The sequence below is a fragment of the Channa argus genome, chromosome 20 (genome assembly GCF_033026475.1).
Source record: "Channa argus isolate prfri chromosome 20, Channa argus male v1.0, whole genome shotgun sequence".
NCBI lineage: Eukaryota > Metazoa > Chordata > Actinopteri > Anabantiformes > Channidae > Channa > Channa argus.
Window position 1 is genome coordinate 10,834,870 of NC_090216.1, and position 20,388 is coordinate 10,855,257.

The window sequence follows — 20,388 nt, forward strand, 5'->3', positions numbered from 1 at the left end:
CCCCACGCAGACTGACTCAAACCCATTTGAAGACAGTTGATGTCAAGCTTTACAAAGTTAAGCTACAAAGGCAAGAAGTGAAGACAAAAAGTGACCGAGGCACAGGAAGAAGGAGCATGGGGTTGGTTTCTCTGACCTAAGAGATGAAATTACTGTGATGTCAGCTATTCATTGTAAGCTTATTTGATTTCTTGTTATTTTCTTTGTTTTAAATCAGATTAGTATTATATTGACAAAGCTAGCCATTTGAGTGGGGAAGTGGCAATCAACCAATATGACAATCAAATGTAAATGCAGACAATTCATGCATTTGTGGATGAAGAAACATGGGTGCTGAGGTCGTACTTAGAGCTACACTGGTGCATTCAGCTAAACACTAACATCCTGCTAACACGTGTTATGTTAACAGTACATGCTGATGTCGAAGATATAATGTCTATTATGTTCTCCATCTTAGTGAAGCCTGTTAGGATGTTCACATTTGCTCATTTACAATAGGCTGGAGGGAATAATTTTACATATTAGATAAATAAAGTATTGGACGAATAGAAAATTTATTGCAGTAGATCTTGAGGAGAACATAAATGTCAGTACAAAACGTTGCTGTTTGCTGAAACCAAAACTTTTTTTGGCTCTGGAGAAACAATCAGAGGATTGCCATAGTCTTTAGGATTCATCCTCTGGTGGCATAAACATTTAGACAACAAACTGATATTGCTAGAGCTACACTGCCAGTGCGGCTACAAAAAATACACATCCAATAGACTCAAGTATTTAATGTTTCAAAAAAGGCAGTTTTATTGCAGTTTTAAATAAACAAAATAAACCAACTATTAACAACACTGCATCAGATTGTGGTAAATGGAACCAGTCAGTAGCCTATATCATGAAATGTATTACATAAAAATGAAAGATCAAAGGGAAAAAATGAAGACAAAAAGTGAATGAAATACTTACAGTTTGCACTTTGCACATCCTGCTTAAGCTATTCTATCAAGCCAGGTTTGTAGAAAAAGACAATGAAAACATTCATTCTGCATAATGCTTTTAGCATTTGTATGCAATAGACATAATGCTTAAATTGTACTGGTTCTGCAAACTTTAGCCTGATAGGTCTCTTGTGTTTCCTCTTAAAATCGTAAACTACTGTATGATTCAATAAAGCCAAACTGGCAATCCTAATATCATAAAGCTGCTTTTGTTAATTTTCATATAATCTTCATTATAAAGTCACATTTTGTCAACACATTTAAAGCCTCTGGTCATTTCTAATCATCCTCTCATAACAGTGTAAAGTAATATGGCCAAACATTTATTCTGATCCCTAAAAATCTTTTAGCAGCTCATCCATCCTGCCAGTATTATACAACAGGCAGAAAAAGCTACACTGACAGATTGATGAGACAGACAAATGGACAAGTATACAGAGAGCGACTCTACAGTGAGCTTCGATGAATGTGATCAGTACAGGTATCTGACTGTAACGTCAGCATGTGAGAGAGGTCAAACTTAAACCAGCTGTTTGCATACCAGGAGGCTTAATCATGTCACGACTATGAAAGACAGTGTAACTGAAGGAGGCTGTTGGGCAATACAGCAGCAATTCCTGTATGTTTGTTGGAAACACCCAAGGGAGGCTACCCTTTCACAAATGCTTAAAAGGTATAAGTTGAAAGAGCGGTGGGCTCAGAGCATAAAGATAAAGGGACTCACATAAGGATTGTGAAAGAGGGCATTTGTCCGCCTACCAAAAGTAGTCGTTCATGTTGCATTGTCTCAGTGTGTGATAAGTGGTTGGCAATGTTTCTTTGGCGCCCCCTAGCTGGGAGAGAGGGCAGGACTGTTCTCTGTGCTGATGTTGACCAGACACTCGCTGGACTTGAGGCTAGCCAGAGACTTGCAGCTCGGGAGAGAGACCAAGGATCCACACAGGCCCATCATGGAGGGGGTGTAGTCCTTTCCTGTAGGGGTGGGACAGACATACAAGAAAAGTGTGTATGCGTGTTAACCCCCTCATTTTCTTTAGAGAATACACTGTGGCACAGTCAGAGTTACCTGTGCACCAAGCTCCTCCGTTCTGCTTCCCCTCAGTCCTCTGGGAGTCGGAATCCAGGCTGATCTCCACTGACAGCAGCTCTGTGCTGGGAAAACTCCTCCTACAAGTCAGCAGAAGGACACATTAAAGGTTAACAATGATGGAGCATTGGAATATACAGAAGCTTATGCTATACTTAGTATAAATATACCATATATAGTGTGGATATATACAGTGTTTCCATGCAGACCTGAAAATAGTGGATTTTCCTTGTGTGTTTATCCTTTTTAATTAGTTGTAGCTTAAACTTATGTATTACATTTTCTATGTCAATGTTTATTTTTAAAGCATCCCAGTACATAGTATATTCTGGTTATTTAGGTGTCTGTTTGTAAGGACTCTGAAATATGAATCTGAAATTTGAAATGGAATTAAATATTTATAAAAAGCTTTTTTGTTTTGTGATTACTTTAGTTTAAAGATATGTTGATGCAGTTGTAAAGGTATGATGGCAACATTATTTTTGAAAATGAAGCGATCATAAAGACACACAGTGGCACACACCCGGCTCCATGTAACGACTGTTGTCAGTCAACAGTAGCGTGAAGACACAGAACTCATCTATGATACATAAAAGTGCAACTCCACTGTGTCATGTGGAAACAGACTCAAACCTGCGGAACAGCTTGACATCCTCTTGGTTGTTGTATGGTTGCAGCATTGGCCACTGGTTGACCAGGGGGATTGGAAGGTTTTTGGCCAAGTGGCTGGAGTCACATGGAATCAAGCTGGTCCTGACAAGCATGAGGAAACAATATGAGACAAAACACATTTGAGGACATTACTAATGAAATCCATGCTTCAGGCCTAACCATGTCTGCAAATCCTCACTATAACTAATTAAAACTCTAACAAACCATCATACAAACACTTAATGCCAAGCTTCTGATTATTCTCTGCTTACTATTTAGAATTCTGCTACATTCTGCCTTTGACTTTGTGTTGTATCACTAACACACTTGAACCTGATGTCAACCATCTGTCTACATCACTCACAGTTGCTCCTGAAGCTCGATGATTATGGCCTCCAGGTCTTTCTTTTCCTGTTCGCTCTGGCTCTGTAGCTCCTCCAGTCGGGCCTTTAGCCTCTTGTTCTCTGTCTCTGTGTTTTTCAGCTGGGACTCGCGCAGGCGCACAAGCTCCTCCAGGTAACCCTAACACCACAAATTCACAAACAAAATCCACAAAAATAGATCCTCTCATTTATAATCATAATAAACATCATCCATCTGTGATTGACATTATTTATTTAGGGTGTGCCCACTAATACGGGACATCTTTACAATATAAGGCTAACTAAAGAAATGCCAGTTTTTGTGTTTTTTCTTATGCTTTTAGTTGGTGTGTCTTAGTAAGAAAATGTTTTAAGTGATGTATTTCTGCCTTTCTCAACCAAATTCGATCAACCTAGACAGTCAAACCCACACAACCCCTGTTTTGTATTGTTACAGTATTCTACAAATTATTTTTATGACTATTTAACTTCACTATAATCATCCATCCAGGAATATGGACCAGTTTCCGGATTTCTTCTTTATTGATATGGCCTACAGCATACCACCTTTATGTCTTGCCCACATACAAAAATTTATTACAAAGTTCACCAGTGCGTCTCCAAATTGTCCACTTACATCTAACCCTTAATTACAATTGAAATTTCAAATTTTGTATGGCTGTTAAAAACTGTAAAATAAAAAAAAATATTTTATTTATTTCACAGTTATTTGTTTATTTTTTTGTTATTTTATATTGTTTGGTATCTATAAGAAAGATGTATTTAAATCCCTTCAAATTCCTTCTTGTTTCCAACTGATCTTACAACACAAATGAAGAGGACAGAGGCCAATAGTCCTTTACATCACTGTATCTCTGCATAGTCACTAAGACATGGACGATTTTATGCCATTCAACTAAAGAATCCTTCTTGTAACTAAGCCCCACCTCCATGGTACATTTCACTCAGAAATACATTACTCTGCTCTTTAGTGCACTGGCAATCAATACCACAGTGAGCACAGTATAGTCAAACAAAAATGAGTGCACACCTTCTGGGCATTGACAATCTTGAACCTCTGCTCCATCTTGCGACACTTTGTGCTCCAGCTCTCCTCCTCAGCGACCAGAGGGATGTAGGGGTGTTCAGGAAAGCTGTCGTCACTTGTGCTGCTGTCAACACTTTGCCGATCATCATCATCACTCAGGTAATCAAAGCTAGAACAGAAGCACTCAATTTAAGTTTCTTATTGAATCTGCAATGGTCCACCGCACACTTCATTGTTGGGATGTGATGAAATAATTCCTAAAGTAAATACATTATTTTTCTCAAAGAGTTAATTCTGTGACTGTGGTTTTTGTAGGATCTTGACCACAAATATATTTTTTTTATCTCTCCAAAGATAAATAGAGGAAATGTAACTCCAGTATAAACATCCATCCATCTATCTGTAACTGCTTATCCTGTGCAGTGTCACAGTGGAGATGGAGCCTATCCCAGCTGTCATAGGGTGAGAGGCAGGTCACTAGTCTATTTCATGCCCAACACAGAGAGACATACACAGACAGACAACAATTCACACTCACAGGCAATTTAGAGTCACCAATTAACCTAACTTTCGTGTCTTTGGACAGTGGGACAAAACCAAAGTACCCAGAGGAAACAAGCACAAGGACAATATGCAAACTCTACACGTAGTAAAAGATATATAACATGTGCTGAAATTTACTCTGTACGGTCAATAAAAATAGGTCTATCACCTTTGTGTGAATTTCAAGTATGGTGTGTAGTCAATCACTGCAGACGATTTCCCATCCAGGGCCTCCCCTTTTAAACAGAAACTAAGAAGGAGAAGCCACACACAAATACAGTAAGACAAAAACTACAGTATATATAGCATAACCAGCATTCAGATTTTATGCAGTAAATATAGAGACTCTTCACCTAAAATCTATGGCTCCAAGACCAATGAGCATCCCTGTTAGCACTGTGGCTTCTTCTCTCAATAGGATGGCTCCTTCTGCATAAAGCCTCCTGAAGCACAGAGACATGTTGAAACAGATAGGAACATGATTTTAATACAGCAGGAGCACGGTGACACTGCTGTATAGTTACAGGACATGTCTGGGACCTCTAACCTGGTTGTTCTGCTGTCCCTCAGAGCAGTAGCAATGTACTCAGACAGTCTCTTCTCCATCAGGGCTACTCTCACCCAGGCCCGACCCTAAAGAGGTCACCAAAGGTCTAGGTTAATGTTGCATCAGAAAAACATTGTGACATATATATGCCCAACAAACACACACGGACTCACACACACACACACACACACACACACACACACACACACACACACACACACACACACACACACACACATCTTTTTTGCTCTCTTTGCATTGTTTTTGATTATGGAAGACTTGCCTTTGCTCGTGACGTCCTGATGTTTTCCATGCTCTCAATGCTGCTAATGCAGCTGTTGGGGACTTTGGCACAGGCCAGGCGGATGTAGTCCCAGTAACTCCTCTGGCCATCGAACCAGCTGCTCGAGCCTAAAAAGAAAATGTAGGTTGACAGGTGCAGTTACAGTGTGTTAGACTTTACAAAAATGAGACAGAAGCAGCTGCTGCTAATGGAGGCAGTGCTCTATGTTTGCCCAACTTCTCCTGTTTTTAAACTTGGAACAAATAATGATGTGTACAATTTTAGACACAAACTGATTCACAGTTGAATTAATCTAAATTAATTTCATTTCACTGAAGGTGTAATAACAAACATTCATCTGTCAATGTTTTAATTTATTTAGCTTCCACTCAGAATTTGTTCTAACTTTTATTTTGCGTCTTTCTTAACTCTTTTAAATTGGTCTAATTTTTGAATTTCTCTAACACGTAGTCAATCTGTGACAAATGTCCTCGTGCGTTTCTTACTTTTAAAGCGGTGGCTGAGGATATGTTCAAGGATGGCTGCGAAATTGATGAACTCCTCAGCTGAATCATCGATGGGCTCAGCTGTGTATTTCTCCAACAGCGTCTTTATTGAAAACCTTTATGTGATACAGAGAGAGAGAAAATTCAAACAAACAGTTTGATCATCACATGACACAGTCATCACAAGAACGGATTAGTCAGTGAAGAGATTAGATCACTGCTTTGTTTTGCCTCACTTTACTGTAATAGGAACACATCAGAGATTAAACTGTAATTTACCTTTTTGAAATCTGTGCTGTGCTTTAATGTTAATGCCCTCATTGTTTGTCATTGTTTGTGGGCGAAATACTGTGAACATTCAGATCATACTGTCCATTTCCTGTTGACTCATCCATTTACCATGAGGGAGATTCTCAGTGAGAGCTTTCAGGAAGCTCCAACAATTCAATTTACTTTGTACTGTCCATGTGGAATCATGACTCGGATATATGTGGTAAGAAAGCCTTGCTGTGATGCACTCCAATGTCGCAACTGTACCGAATACATTTTAAAACACAAGCTAAGCTTACGTCAGCATGCTGACATGTTCAAAATTATAACGGTATCATATTAATGTATAGCAGAATTATTGTTTTTATAATACATTTACACCTTTACAACTGCATTATAATTGAGTTATTTGGTCATTCATCTTGAAGTGAACATGGCTGTATGTTCAATTTTCATTAAAATCAGTAGTGCACCTCACAGATGTGGTACAGGGAATGACATCAAATCATCTGGGCAGCACAGATGTCTGTACCAGGTTCATGGTAATCCATAGTCAGGAGATAATTCAGTCTGGTCTAAATAACATGGCTAAATATAGAAAATATATTGTGCTGTACCTCTACAATTAAATGTTTAATGTCAATCAGGGTCAACTAATGTCATCTGTTCTAATTTATGCACCAGCCGCCGCAGAGCTAGCCAACATCCTGAGCTGTGGAAACTGAAATTTTAACCTTTATCCTTCTCCTGAAATGACCACTTATATTTTCCTGGAGTCAAAAGCAATTCAAAAGGTCTATTTACTGCAAGAGAAGCTGTCAGATGTTATTTGTTCTCTCGCGCAAAATCTGCTGTGTGGTGAAAGGACCAAATAATTATTGTCAGACACAGCCAGGAAATAATCAGTTCCTCAGATGTGTAGACAATTTACTTATTATTAGACAGAATTGATTTCAGATATTGTTCATGGTGTGGTGACTGAAATTACCCAGCTTAGATCAGAGCAGCCAAATGTAAACTGTTTTAGTACATTTAAAGTACACACACTGTCAGTTTGTGTGGGGTAAGTGTGTGTGTCTGTGTATGTATTTGTCTATAGGACAATGCGTATCTTAACACAAGCCACTGAGACTGTGATTTCACTCCCCATTGTTCCAGAGGTAACAATGTCTCATTCAGCTGCTCTGTCTGTGGTCAGATGCTGGACAATAACCGGTTGACTGTCTTTCACATCAAAAAGAGCACAATCCCCTGTGTCTTCACAGGATTACGAACAGCAGGGGAGTGAAATAAACCAGATACACCTGACAGTGGTTCAGCAAAGGTGCATATTTTTCTTTCTATATGTGTCGTGCATATGTTTACTGCATTCATGTCTGAGTATATGACTGTGTGACTGAACATGAGACTGGAATCCACATTTGGGCTTAAAAAACAGACCCACGACACAAACTTATTAAAATGACACAAAGTTATTTGATGATTTTAGACTTAGTTTACAATCTGACTTTGATTGTGACTATGCAGCAAGATTTCAGACCATTCCAACAATATATTTTAAGGTGCTGAGTGTTTATATCTTTAAAAAATCAGAAATTCAATATGTTTTGGGAAAAAAAATCTAAACTAAATATATAGTACATAAAAGTCACTATTTAAAGCGCAGGAACTGTTTTTGGTTACTTCATAAAGGGAAACATGCCATACCAAACGTTGACACCTATCACCTTTTGAAATTATGATAAATTAAAAGGAAAAAAGATTCAGCAGCTATGGTGCATGCTCTGTTTTTAAAGCTTTTTCCCTAAAAAATAGCTGCTTGCTGAAGTAGAAGCGGACACATTGAAAGCAGTTAAATTGAGACAATAAAAAAGACAATAAAAGCACACTGCTGTCCTCCGTAGGGTGTGTGCATGAATCAGTTCATCCCAGTTGAATCCCTACATACACATAGTGAATACAGTGTGCGGTTCATAGCATGCACTCATGTACAGCATGTGTCTGTCTGTTAAGCTCTAGGGAGGACATTTAAGTGCAAACCCCTTTCTAACATCCTAGACAAGACCATCAGGGCTTAATGTACCGGCCTTATACTGCCTCTCCGCCCCAAGTCCCTAGAGTGCGAGCTAGTCATTTACCCAGGAAGGTTGTCGTCATAGCAACCACGCCATCAGAGGAAGAAAATCATCATACTGACAAAGGTGACACAGCTGAACTCAGAGTCTGACTATCTGTTAGATATTATTTTTCAAAAATAGTATTTGTAAGGAAAACCCGTTTGTGCACGTACAGAGGCCCACTGTCCGTACAGACTACAGGAAAATGGACTTAATGGAACGATGACGTAAGCGTAGGCCTATACAAACAAACTGACAAGATATAACTACATGATCACTGATGCACTACTTAGCATTCATGTCATTCTGCACTTATACATCAGAGCACAGGTACTGTACCACACACACACACACACACACACACACACACACACACACACACACACACACACACACACACACACACACACACACACACACACACACAGCCTCTCCTGAAACGAAACTGACCTGCAGACAGTGATGAGGTTTTTACGCTCTACCGCCACGTTCCGAGTAGACGCTTTTTTCGAGACATCTCCCATTGCCATCGCTGCCTGCACATAACCGGGCTCCATTCAGGAGGAGGCAGCCCTGATACCAAAGGACCCCTCCCTTTCGGCCACCGGCCCTCCTCATCCGCTTCTGGGTGCCTGAGAGGATGGCGCCTGCCTGCCTCTGACAAACAGCGGCGGTACTTTCTTATGATGGATGTCGATACATCTGATATACCGCAACATACAGTGTGTTGCTCTGTTTATGTCCCTCACACACACACACACACACACACACCAACACAGAGGACTGAATTACATCTCCCCTCTCTCTCCGCCTCTTGTTTGACCTCACGATGACGTCAGCGGCTCAGTTCGCATCACGCAGCCTGGACATGACGGTATTTATTCTATCAATTAAAAAAACTTTCAGATGAACTGAGGTGGACGAGAGGAGGGATGTGCGTTTCTAAAACTGAATAGGGGATCATCATCATGCTTTTATTTATTAATGATCAAATATTATCCAAATTCACAGAATTATATTTAAAAATTGTCAACACGCTCCATTTTAATTTTCTGTCTCTCTATGTGTATCAATCCATTTTTGTACTTATAAGGTTTGTAGTTGAGATGAGGTTCCTCCTCCTGTTGCCATATTTTAAGTGTGACTTTTAAAGCGTGAAAAAGATGAATCGACTGTAAAGTAACAATGAAAAGCTCATGGAGACCAAGCTTTCCCCCCTATGAAGTGACAGCTGGTTGGCACCATCCATTGTTGGGTGGGGGTTGTGGGTTTATTTCCTTGTGGAGTAGCAGCAACTCATGCATAATTGTGTCTGGTGTTCCATATGCTTCATACTCCTGTGCTGATGACATCAGAACTGAGAACTGATATTTAAAAAGTGATTCAGAAGTAAAGAGTTGGGATTTTTGTATGGTGAGGAGGAACAATTCCTCCTGATTTAATTTCCCTAAAGGGAAAAAGGCTTTTATTTAATTGGGAGAGATTGAAGAAAAGTTAATGCTTCATTTACTTTTCTAATAATAGTCAGTTATTTGAGATTTTCCTGATTGGGTTATTATAAATAAGTTGTGTCCTTTTTTTCTTGGTACAGTTTTAGATTGGAGTTCCTTGTTTGCAATGTAAAAAGTAAAGTTCTGACATATGTTTCCCCATTACAACAGTAGTTTTTGTGTATGGTTCTTACATAATGCAATAAATGTCATATAAGTTCCTTCAATATCACTGAAATGTGCACTTTATTTAAATGTTCCAAAAATCATAAAACAAGAAAGTTATACTTGAAGATAATTGTTCATTTACTTTCAAAAGGTGTGTGCTAAAGGTTTTGAAGGACTGTGTGTTTTGTTCATGCAACACAATTTTTCATTTACTATAAAAATTTGGTTTTGCATCCAAAAGTTGCATCAACCAGTGAGGACATTTTTACTTGCAGTCTTTTTATTATAATACTTACAAGAGAACTGTGAAAACTGCAAATACTCTGACCACCCAGCATCTTAAATGCCACATCATTTGAATATGTATTGACCACAGCAGTAGAGTAGGCCTGTTTAAAAAGTTTTGTCTTGCACTTGTTATAATCAATACCAGTTTGTTGAACATTAAATTCTCAATCAATACATAAATAGTTATATATAAACATGTTTATGATGTTTTGCTAAGAAAGAATTAGCAATGTTTTTTATACTTAGAGATGATAAGTAAATATATAAGTAAATGTACATTTCAGTTTAAATTACATTAGTTAAACTCTCAAGGCTCTCAGAATTTTAAATGACTGTGTTACACTGTAAAATCACATTTTCAACATTTACTGTAACAAATTTTTCTTCTGTTGTCCTGTGAACATTGGTGGCTTGTACTGCCGGTTTGTCACTCGTGTTGAGGTCTACAGGCAGCTCAGGGACATACTGAGGTCTGAGGAGAGGGTTGCTGCAGCAGATTATGAGACAGTTCTGAATTCTCTGAAGCATCAGTTAGTTAGTTACTATTCACTGACAGAAATTAAATAGAGCCACAGTAAATCAATTATACGACTAGACAGAGTTCAAATTAAGCTACTGTATATACAACATAATCCATTATAGTCCATGTGTTGTTCAGGGCAGAGGATACAATCCTAGTTAGGGGCTTCATAAAAGGTAAAGGTAAAAAAATACTGTTTGTGTTTTGCACTTATTGTCCATGTGGCTAACATTTGATCCCAACCTTTAAAGAAATTACAAAACAATCTCAATGCAGCATGTTGTAATGTTTGGAACATTTGTCAAAACATTACAAGATGGTCTCAAGGTCTTTCAGAGATGATGAGCTGCCTGGATCCTTTCCTGCAGGGGGCTGGGTTGTAGATGCTCCCTGACTTTCAGAGTCATGGTTTCCCTTGCTGGCTCTAGTGCGCTTCGCCAAAACTCCCGAGTCTGACCTCTGCAAAGTCAACTCCTTTTGGTCACCAGAGGTTTCAGCATCATGGGGCATATATCCAGGCAGGCTGGATGAGGGGTGGAGCGAGTTGTGGTGTGGCTGCCTGGCCCAAGAACCACCACCAGCAACTCCAGCTGAGCCTGCCACACCTCCAGTGAAGGATAGAGCTCTGGGATTAGCAACAGACAAGCTGACACTGTGGGTGGTTGTGTGTGACATCATGCCACCATAGTAACAGCTGCCTCCACTGCTAGTCATCCTGGCTTTCTGTTTGAGGTCCAGAGCAAGGCTGCGTCTCAACCATGCCTTCTTTAGCTCCGCCTGCACCTGTTTCAGGAAGAGGGAGGAAAAACAGGACATGTTTGTATTTTATTGAACTAACTACAGAAATAACTTAAAGAAATATGAGTTAACCCTTTCAAACATTATTACCTCCCCATTGCAGAAACAGTAGATAAATGCCACAAAAAAGCCCTGGAAATATGAAATTCAGATTTAGTTCACCAAGAACACCACATTTTTGTAAATGTATTACATCTACATAGAGAAAAGATGAATTTACAAAACTGGGACCAAAACAATACTTGGCGAATAACATTTCTGCCTAGAGTTAATATATAAGAATAAAAAATAAGAAAATAAAATATAAAAACTATGACGATACAGCCAACAAAGAGCTTAGCTTAGCAAAAGAATGAAAGCAGAGAAAAAATATGTATACATACACATAAATATTTCTGCTATATAGTATACTTCTCAAAACATCAAACTATTGTTTATATACTGTACATTGCATTGAAAATGACCATCTCCCATGGAAGTGTTTTACTTTTATAGTGGACTCTGGACAACTTGGCGTTTCAGTGTTTTGCCCAAGCTTGTTGCATGTTTAAACGATTTATAAAACTGGCTGTTTGGGAAAAAGTAGCTAAAACCTGGCTTTTATATATAGCCTGAAACATTTTTTCTTGTCTATTTAAAAAAAAAATCAACCTTTATCACAATGTTTCCTAAATAAAACATATAGAACAGTAGGGTATTAGCCTCTAAAGTGAAACTGATTATTTTCTAATAATCTGACCTGCAAAGAGTTGAAGAACATCTCATAATGCATCTGCACCTGCCATAGCAGACCGGTGACCTCGGTGTAGGGCAGAGCCATAAACAACATGTAGTGAACACCGAACAAGGGCATGAGGACTAATGTGGACTTGAGCAGCTTCCTGCGGATGAACATGCAGATGAACATATGAGATATGGTGATTAAAGTAATGTCAGTGTTTTCAGTTGATCATTCCAGTAAGAAAAGATTGGTCACCGATATTGCTGTCGAGGGTCCAGTTTACCAGTGTTTGTTTCCCACAGTTTAGAGGCCAGTACTCGTATTATGTTGACGAAGAGGAGGAAATTCACCTGCAGCACCATAGATATGACGTTTACAGTCAAACACAGTATCATACAACCTTACAAAAGAATATTTAAATGTGCTGTAACTTCCTTTTTCTTACAAGAATAGCAGCAAGAATGGGAACTTGATAGATCCACTTTAGGTTTCCAGCACTGACGTCCCAACATCTACAAGTCCAAAAAAGCCTTAATAATGCAGGTGTCACATAAATACTGGACAAATCACTTTACTCACTGTGTGTCTGCCAGCGATGCTCGTGCACTGACCCAGATGGATACAAAAACAACTGGAACACCTGTGAAAAGTGAAGCGATCAGTCTGTTCATTGTCTGTTAGTTCTGTATGTGACAACGGAGGATCTGTTCCAGTGCTGCTTACCCCACCCAGTGATGGTGAGGGCCCATAAATAGTTTTTGTCAGAGAGGAAAGCCATGAAGATGAGGCTGTGTAGGTATAACCCCTCCACCAGGATCCAGTAGTGATTCGTTGCCAGAAAATAAAGGAAGAGAGTAACTGCAACTTTACAGCCAGCCTGAAGACACAAAAGAGCAGGTAGACAAACTGTTTTAAGGGGCCCCAGAGTGCTGAGAAATGTAAACTATGCAATATTATTAGACATGTTTTTGGCATTTTACAGGGCCAGGAGAAGTTACCTGGCAGATATTAGAATTTGTTTAGATTAAACAGCAAAGCAAATGAGACACGCTCACTTTAAAATGCTCTGTAGTTGGACTATTGACCACTGAGACAATGCTGTTTACAGTGTTCGCCTTAAGATAAACTAATTTGTTGCTGGGCTGTCTTCATATTTAGTTTACTGTCCAGTGAGCTTAACATATAGCATTTCCCACATTTGTATCATCTCTAATTCTTATTTTATTTAGTCTAATTTTATGTAGCAGGGTTCAAACCTGTAGTCAATAAAATAAATAAAGTATATAGTTTACCATATGGGGCTTCCCTGCAGTGAACCCGGGTTCAGTTTTGCTGTCTTCAGAAATGGAGTAGAGCACAGCGTCCTTGACGAAAATGCTGACTGCTCGACATATGAAGGAGGTGAAGAGGTGAATGTGGATGTAATTGCGTGTGCAGTGGAGACGCCTGGAAGGATAAATGACAGAGAAAGATATTGGTGTGTTTAAATGGAAAATGATTAGTGCCAATCAAATTATTGCATGCACAAATGAATTAATGCTCTTCCAGGGAGTCATGGGTGCAATGATAACCTCTTTTTCGATATAAATTCTACTATGTTTAGTCATATTTAAATTTGAATACAGATGCAATTTACTATGGGTGCTAGTTCTCAATTCTTACTTGAAATAGCAGAGGATGGAGACTGCCACCAAGAGTGATGCCAGAGAAATGGAATAGCCAACAGTGTACATGAGATGGAGCCTCTCAAACACCTTCTGAAACAAAACAAAACTGTGTTTACACATACACAGGGGGTTATTGGACTCATACGGCAACCAGAAAAACAACAGATCTCATATTCAGAATGTTTTTTTTTCAGGGCATCACTTAGAGGTATATTCTTCCACCAAGTAGTAGAAAAGGCACCTGCAAACTTCCCTTTAAAAACACATCGGCACATTCAGCCAACCAGAAGATCGCATACTGTCTACTGTAGTTACACAAAAAGATAAACACACATGTACAGTACAGTACACACCTCCTCTTGGCTCCTGTAGTTGGAGGTCAAATATGTAGTGCACTCGGTGTAATTAGCCCAAGTGCGGTTGATACTGGGCACCTGCTCCCAGTTTCCTGAGGCATCACAGTGACGGTAGGCTCGTCCTGGTTGCAGGACAAAGTCACAGCTGGTAAATAAGCACAGCAGTATGCAGTGTAGAAATGGCTTGAAAATGCATTAAATACTCAAAAGTGATTGATTTATTAATTAACTAATATCATCATTACATCTGCTTCTTGCACATTTTCAGAAATATTTGACAAGATGGATAAAAAAAACAGCTTTTATATTTTACTTATGTTTTTACTTATGCCCCAAGGACAAAGCATCCAAGTTAGTTTTTCATTTTAACTTCCCACAGACCTACCTCTGTGGTTAAAGTCGTAGATGTATTCTGGACATAGCACTGAGACCAGCTGACCCGCTCTGCTCCGTGGCCAGCAAATGATCCCGTCCCACTCTGGAATACAGTCACCTTCTTCGCCAATAATAGGAAACAGCTGTGAGCCATTTTCAAGTGGGAATAGAAGTACAACTGGAAACAGGCCCAGAAGCCCAAACATTGGCTTTTTCTGTGTTTCCATATCCAGGAGCCAATTAAATAATCTGTCATAATGTGTCCATGTAGCTTGCACACATGAAATTATAATTTCCTTTATTAACAAAAGGTATTGTTTTCTTTTACTTGTGACAGTCAAATGAGCCATTATCTCACCATTCAATTCATTTATCTGCATAAGGTGTCACCAGCTCCTGCGTCATAGTCTAAATGAAAAATGTCTCTCCATTGTTTGCACCTACGTTCAATTTTTTATTCACAGATAGAGGTCAGCAGGATATTGAATGGCTCTTATATCTGATCCTAAATAAATCACTGATGCACTCAGTGACCTCACAGGGTACACTACGCTTAAAATATTTTGTAAGGATAAAAACAAGTCTCACTCCGGGCAGCACACTCAAAATATTCACAGTGTTGACAGTTTTTAATGGCTAAGCGAATATTTATCTTTCACAAAATATAATCAGGTACATGCTTAGTTTTTAATACGGCAGCATGCCTGATTAGTGGATCAGCATGAGCTGAAATTAAATCTGTGGCTAATTGAGAACAATACAATCCTTATTTCTGGTTAATATCAAACAAACCTTTAACCAAGGCCATCTGTGTCTGGATGGTTCTTTCACACCTGGTGTGAGCACCAATGAGAACATAGATTTGCTCATCTCGTGTGATGACATCATCAGAGTCTATCTGCAGAAAAGAACAATGGATTTCTTTTTTCAGATAATCAAAAGATGTGATGTAGGGCAAGTAATGTCTTTTAGTGTGCATGAAATGTAGACATGTTACCAGGACAGTGCATGATTTCGTTTTATTTACATCTACAAAATTATTACTTTCTAATGCCTTTTTCAGCATAATGGTTGGCTATGATACAAAATTTTCTTGCTTTTTTTGTAAATGGTTTGGCTGCATCCTCCAAATTAACGATTATTTAGACAAACTGGATATAATGTGTTTTCAGGTTTTTGACTTTGTGATTTGTCCAAGCCTCAAAAGCAGTTCCAGCTGTGATTATGTTCATATTTTTATAAACCTTTAACGTGTCCACATTTTTTAAGGTTTCCTAAATATATCTCTGAAATAGTTTTTTTCAGCCAGGGCAATCTGTCAACCACAAAAACTCCAAAATGTCTGATGTGCTGCCTCTAGGTGTTGTGAAATAGTTGTGTGAGGGTGCAGTATGTGATGATCCCTCGCCAAGCCCTATTTCTGCCTTTGGCCACATGGGGGTCTTGTCCTCAGGACCTCAGCTATGCTTGTGAGTGCTGGTCTACACAAGAAACGTTGTGTTCCCGGGTAAATTTCACAACAGAGCAGCAAATCTAGCAGTACGTCAACTAGAGACCTCACATGAGAACGATTTGCCAGAGAGGAAAACAGGGAGAGAGACATGATTAGGCAGAAAGGAACAAAAAAAGGAAGAAAAACATTTTTTATATTTCTATTCATCTTCTGTTTTATTTTATTTCATTTTATTTATTATTGGTTTGGCTACTTTTCAGAAAATAATTACACCTTAAAACACGCATTGCAGTCTATTATTATACAGCAAATTACACTGCTAAATTTAATTCAGAGGTTCCCAAATGGCCTTAAAACTGAAAAACCAATGTCTACACCCACTGTCAGTTTTCACATGTTTATGAGTTGTAAGCATTTTCACAATTTAATTACTTTTATATGCTATACTGCAATTTAAGCCTTTTTATTTTTTCTTTGAGACCCAATAAAATAAATTTACTAAGCTGAGTTAAGTTGAAACGAATCCACTTAACTTTGAATTATTTATCTTCAAGTAGTTTTTATCTGCATATCCCTCTTGAATTTAATGCCAAGCTTTCATCTCTGTGAGTCTGTGGGCTTCACAAGAAATTCTAGCTGCCTCCTAACGCTTTCTAACATGCTAAATGACAAAACTAACAAGGGGATGTTAAGCTGTTTTAATATCTACCACATTTTAATGAGTTAGCATGGTAATATGTGCTAATTATCACTTTAAAAGAACAAATCAACCTGAAGTGATTTCATTTTTTCGATAAAATTGCTTTGTTACTTTCCACCACGGCAGTATGGACTAAAGTGATAGACAAACAGAAATAACATCATTGAAGTCACATCACTACCTTGTGATGTGCATTGCAAGAATTTATCAGTCACAGGTTCTTAATTTCTGCACAAAAAGCACCTTTGATGATTTAAGTATAGGCTCAGTGTTGTAATAACACTTATGTTGTTTTGCTTAAGTCAGATTTTGAATTCTAAAGTTACATTTCCAATGCTATTGAGTGCTTTTTAAATAGTAGAATTGGTGCTTTTAATTAAGTAAATTATGTGAGTACCTCTTTTTGCACCACCACCTCTCAGTGCTGTCTTCATCACAAGCTAAAGAAAACCTCTCAGCCTTGTTAAACAGACTAAAGCCCAACGGAAACAACTCACGTCAATTGATAGTGAAGAATAACATTCTTGGCACTGACCATTAAAATAAACTGCCAGTGGGTGAAAAGTGTTTGCAGTATTGTAGCACTCAGAAAACAGGACAGCTATCATTTCATACAGTGATTTGTTTTGGGACGGGAATCGCAGCCAATGTCAATATAGACATGTTGAGCAGCTCAGACCATTTGGTCTTGACTGTGGACACACTGTGGCAGTGTTGGTTAAGTGTGTGTGTGTTTGTGTGTGTGTGTGTTTCTGACAATTAGAAATTCAGGTATTACATTATACAAAGTTCTTATACATGCAGCATAAGTAATCCTGAATATGGAGATCATATTCAGCTTTTTCTGCTGACGGACAGGAGGTGTTAACAAAATAATTTGTCTCCCTTTGTGCCTTTGTGTCATATTAAAATTTTTTCTCTCAGGCTGCAGCGTTATGTAAAGGGATTTTCCGGTTAACTGAGCGGGCAGTTGTAAGTTTGCCCTAAGACACTCAGGATCGACCCAGAGAGGATGAAGAGATGAAGCACAAATGTGTGAAACCCAGGAGGGCCGTGCAACACGGGGTGAAAGGTCAAAAGGGTTGGAGCTGATTGAGGTTTGTAAGGCAAAGCTGAGCACAGGGTATTTCTCGGGTTATTTAGTGGTAACATAGCAATAGTTCAGATAGTACTGGTGATTAATTTACATCTTTATTGTTATTTTTAGTATGACATTTTGTAAGATATTCCTTATATTTGTATTCTGACATGTGCTTTTGCAGTCAGATTAGCAACATATTCTACAATTAAGAATCTTTTCTTGGTCTGTTTTCCTGTTCTTTTTACAACACATTGATGCTGCAGTGAACCCACAAATGACTCAACGTATTTATTGACTTTTTATAAGCAAATCACTCACACACTCTTGCTTCACCTTGTTCTGACATCGTATTAAGTTATCTGAATTACACCTTACGGATACAGAACGAGCGATATAAAGTAAAGAATGAAAAACTGCTTTTGCTCTTCTTTTGCAGCAATTTTAAAATATTTATTCCACGTCAGCTCATTAAAAAAAAAAAGATTACACAACTCATCTATGGTCAGGTTTGCTGGTGAATAGCTTGCCCATTTTCCAAAGATAATGTCCAAAATTCAAATGATCAAAGAGGGTCAGAGGTACATGGCATTTTCTATATTTGGTCCAAAATGGAGCAGTAAGGGAGCGTTATTTCTGACTTTCTTTCCGTGTGAAACCTTTGAATTTAGAACTAAAACACTCTCTGATAAGTTTACACTGGATTAACAAACTGAGTTTGCTATCTAATGTGTTTATTTGATTAAAACTGGCAATTTCCCAAAGTTTATCACATCCTCACCAGTCCATCATCACCAATATATTACTATTTCAACATTTGAGATGAAAAATATCTGGCTAACATTCATACTTGAATGTTTATTATGACAGTAACAGAATAGAGGAACAGGGAAAAAATAATAATTCTATCCTGAGTGTGGATACATTCTGTGAAATCAAACCTATTCAATCAAAGAAATAATCCATAACTTAGTCAGAAAGATAAAGAAAACTTACCAGTGCAGTGACTGATATTAAACTGTGAAAAAAAACCAAGGCACCAATTCCCAGAGCCCAAAACATGACGTCTTTTCTGCTGTCCACACTGCTTTCTACACACCATCAGATCATGTTATCCTCCTCAGGTTGCGTTGAAGGAGTTGGAAGTTAAACTGTCCTCCTTCGGTGTCCCATCAGTGTCCCACCTGTTTTTCGGTGTTTGTTTCATCAGTCAAAGTCAAACTCTAGAACTGTTGTTTTGTGTCTTCTTGAGCTTTGGGTCTCCCTGTTCCAGTTTCCTCCTTGAAGATGAATAGTCATTACCAGTCAGGTTTGAAGGTCCACAGTCAGTCTGTGGAGTGAGATTTCAGTGGTGAAGAGAGAAAGTAGAAATCTCCTCCTTTTACAATTCCTTTGACTGTTGTCTGTTGGAGATGGGTCGGCCTTGATTGGCTGTGGTTTCCATCTTACTTAACCCTTTGTGCTCCTCTGGTCTGGACATCTGTCTCTGTCTGACTGATGTATCTGTCCAATTGTTTGTCAGTTGTTTTTGCCTCGGGGAAATCAGAGAAATTTGTTTTAGTGTTTACCATCATTTTGATGTAAGAATTTAGTACATACAGTATGTCCCTTCTTTTTGATGAAATGTTCCTGGATCAAAAAAGTTCTCTACAAATACAAATACAAATGGCTCTCTAATGTGTCCCATCATCATAAATAGAAGCAGTATCATGTATTAAACTTTGGTCCCATGGCAAGAGACCAAATTTTTCAGTTCCCACACTAAGACATTTTTGAGGACATTAAGACCAGACTCATGCTGCTTGTGTTTGTGCCAATTAGATAGAGCCTAAAAGTTAGCATCTGTTCTTCTAATCTTTTTGAGGTAAAATATGTACAAATGTTGTGCTAAATATGTATGACATTTTGCCTGGTGCTGCTGTTATTTTTAGATTCTAGTACTTTAACTTTTGTGTTGATATTCTGCAGATATTCCAACCAGAAAGACCCAGGAGTCCTAAAAGAGATTTAAAGTTCCCATGGTTAGGGTTTATTGGACATGTTTCTCATTTAACACAATTTACAATACAAGGCAAATCTTTGAAAGTATATAGGAAGAACGTGTCTGAGAATAAATAGTTAAGAAAGAATAAAAACAGAAACAATATCTGCACTGGAGAAAAGTATTTATTAGATATGACCACAGTTTTTAAGTATTCGACATGAAATTGTGCTTATTTATAAGAGTTTTGGGAATTATTTAGATCCTTTAGTAATTAGAACACTTTTTTGTGATGTAATTTATGTTTGAAATGGAAATACCACGAAATGCATGGCTGTGGCAGCACATGCCTGGAGTTGCAAAACGTTTAATTTTGTCATTAGAGCAGTG

The 20,388-nt window shown here is 38.3% G+C and overlaps 2 protein-coding genes across 5 annotated transcripts; both read right to left on the minus strand.

Annotated features, from left to right (window-relative positions):
* Window positions 1-773: 773 nt before the first annotated feature.
* rundc3ab (RUN domain containing 3Ab) lies at window positions 774-9,224 on the minus strand. Its single transcript, XM_067489138.1, has 11 exons — window positions 8,854-9,224; window positions 6,017-6,132; window positions 5,511-5,638; window positions 5,228-5,313; window positions 5,034-5,123; window positions 4,850-4,930; window positions 4,141-4,306; window positions 3,092-3,249; window positions 2,710-2,829; window positions 2,056-2,156; window positions 774-1,961 (listed from the first exon to the last, which is right to left on the minus strand). The coding sequence occupies exons 1-11, from the start codon at window positions 8,958-8,960 to the stop codon at window positions 1,819-1,821; spliced, it is 1,296 nt and encodes a 431-aa protein (XP_067345239.1). The 5' UTR covers window positions 8,961-9,224; the 3' UTR covers window positions 774-1,818.
* Window positions 9,225-10,131: 907 nt separating this feature from the next.
* Window positions 10,132-19,449, minus strand: pth3r (parathyroid hormone 3 receptor). Of its 4 annotated transcripts, none has more exons than XM_067489137.1 (13): window positions 19,014-19,449; window positions 15,579-15,684; window positions 14,797-14,904; window positions 14,409-14,533; window positions 14,051-14,142; window positions 13,681-13,834; window positions 13,112-13,265; window positions 12,968-13,028; window positions 12,834-12,900; window positions 12,644-12,738; window positions 12,407-12,548; window positions 11,758-11,799; window positions 10,132-11,652 (listed from the first exon to the last, which is right to left on the minus strand). In XM_067489137.1, the coding sequence occupies exons 1-13, from the start codon at window positions 19,077-19,079 to the stop codon at window positions 11,179-11,181; spliced, it is 1,686 nt and encodes a 561-aa protein (XP_067345238.1). In that variant the 5' UTR covers window positions 19,080-19,449; the 3' UTR covers window positions 10,132-11,178. The 4 variants fall into 4 exon arrangements, with proteins under 4 accessions (XP_067345238.1, XP_067345237.1, XP_067345236.1 ...); XM_067489136.1 differs by having other exon boundaries at window positions 14,051-14,145; XM_067489135.1 differs by having other exon boundaries at window positions 14,797-14,907; window positions 19,014-19,448.
* Between the last annotated feature and the right edge of the window lie 939 nt (window positions 19,450-20,388).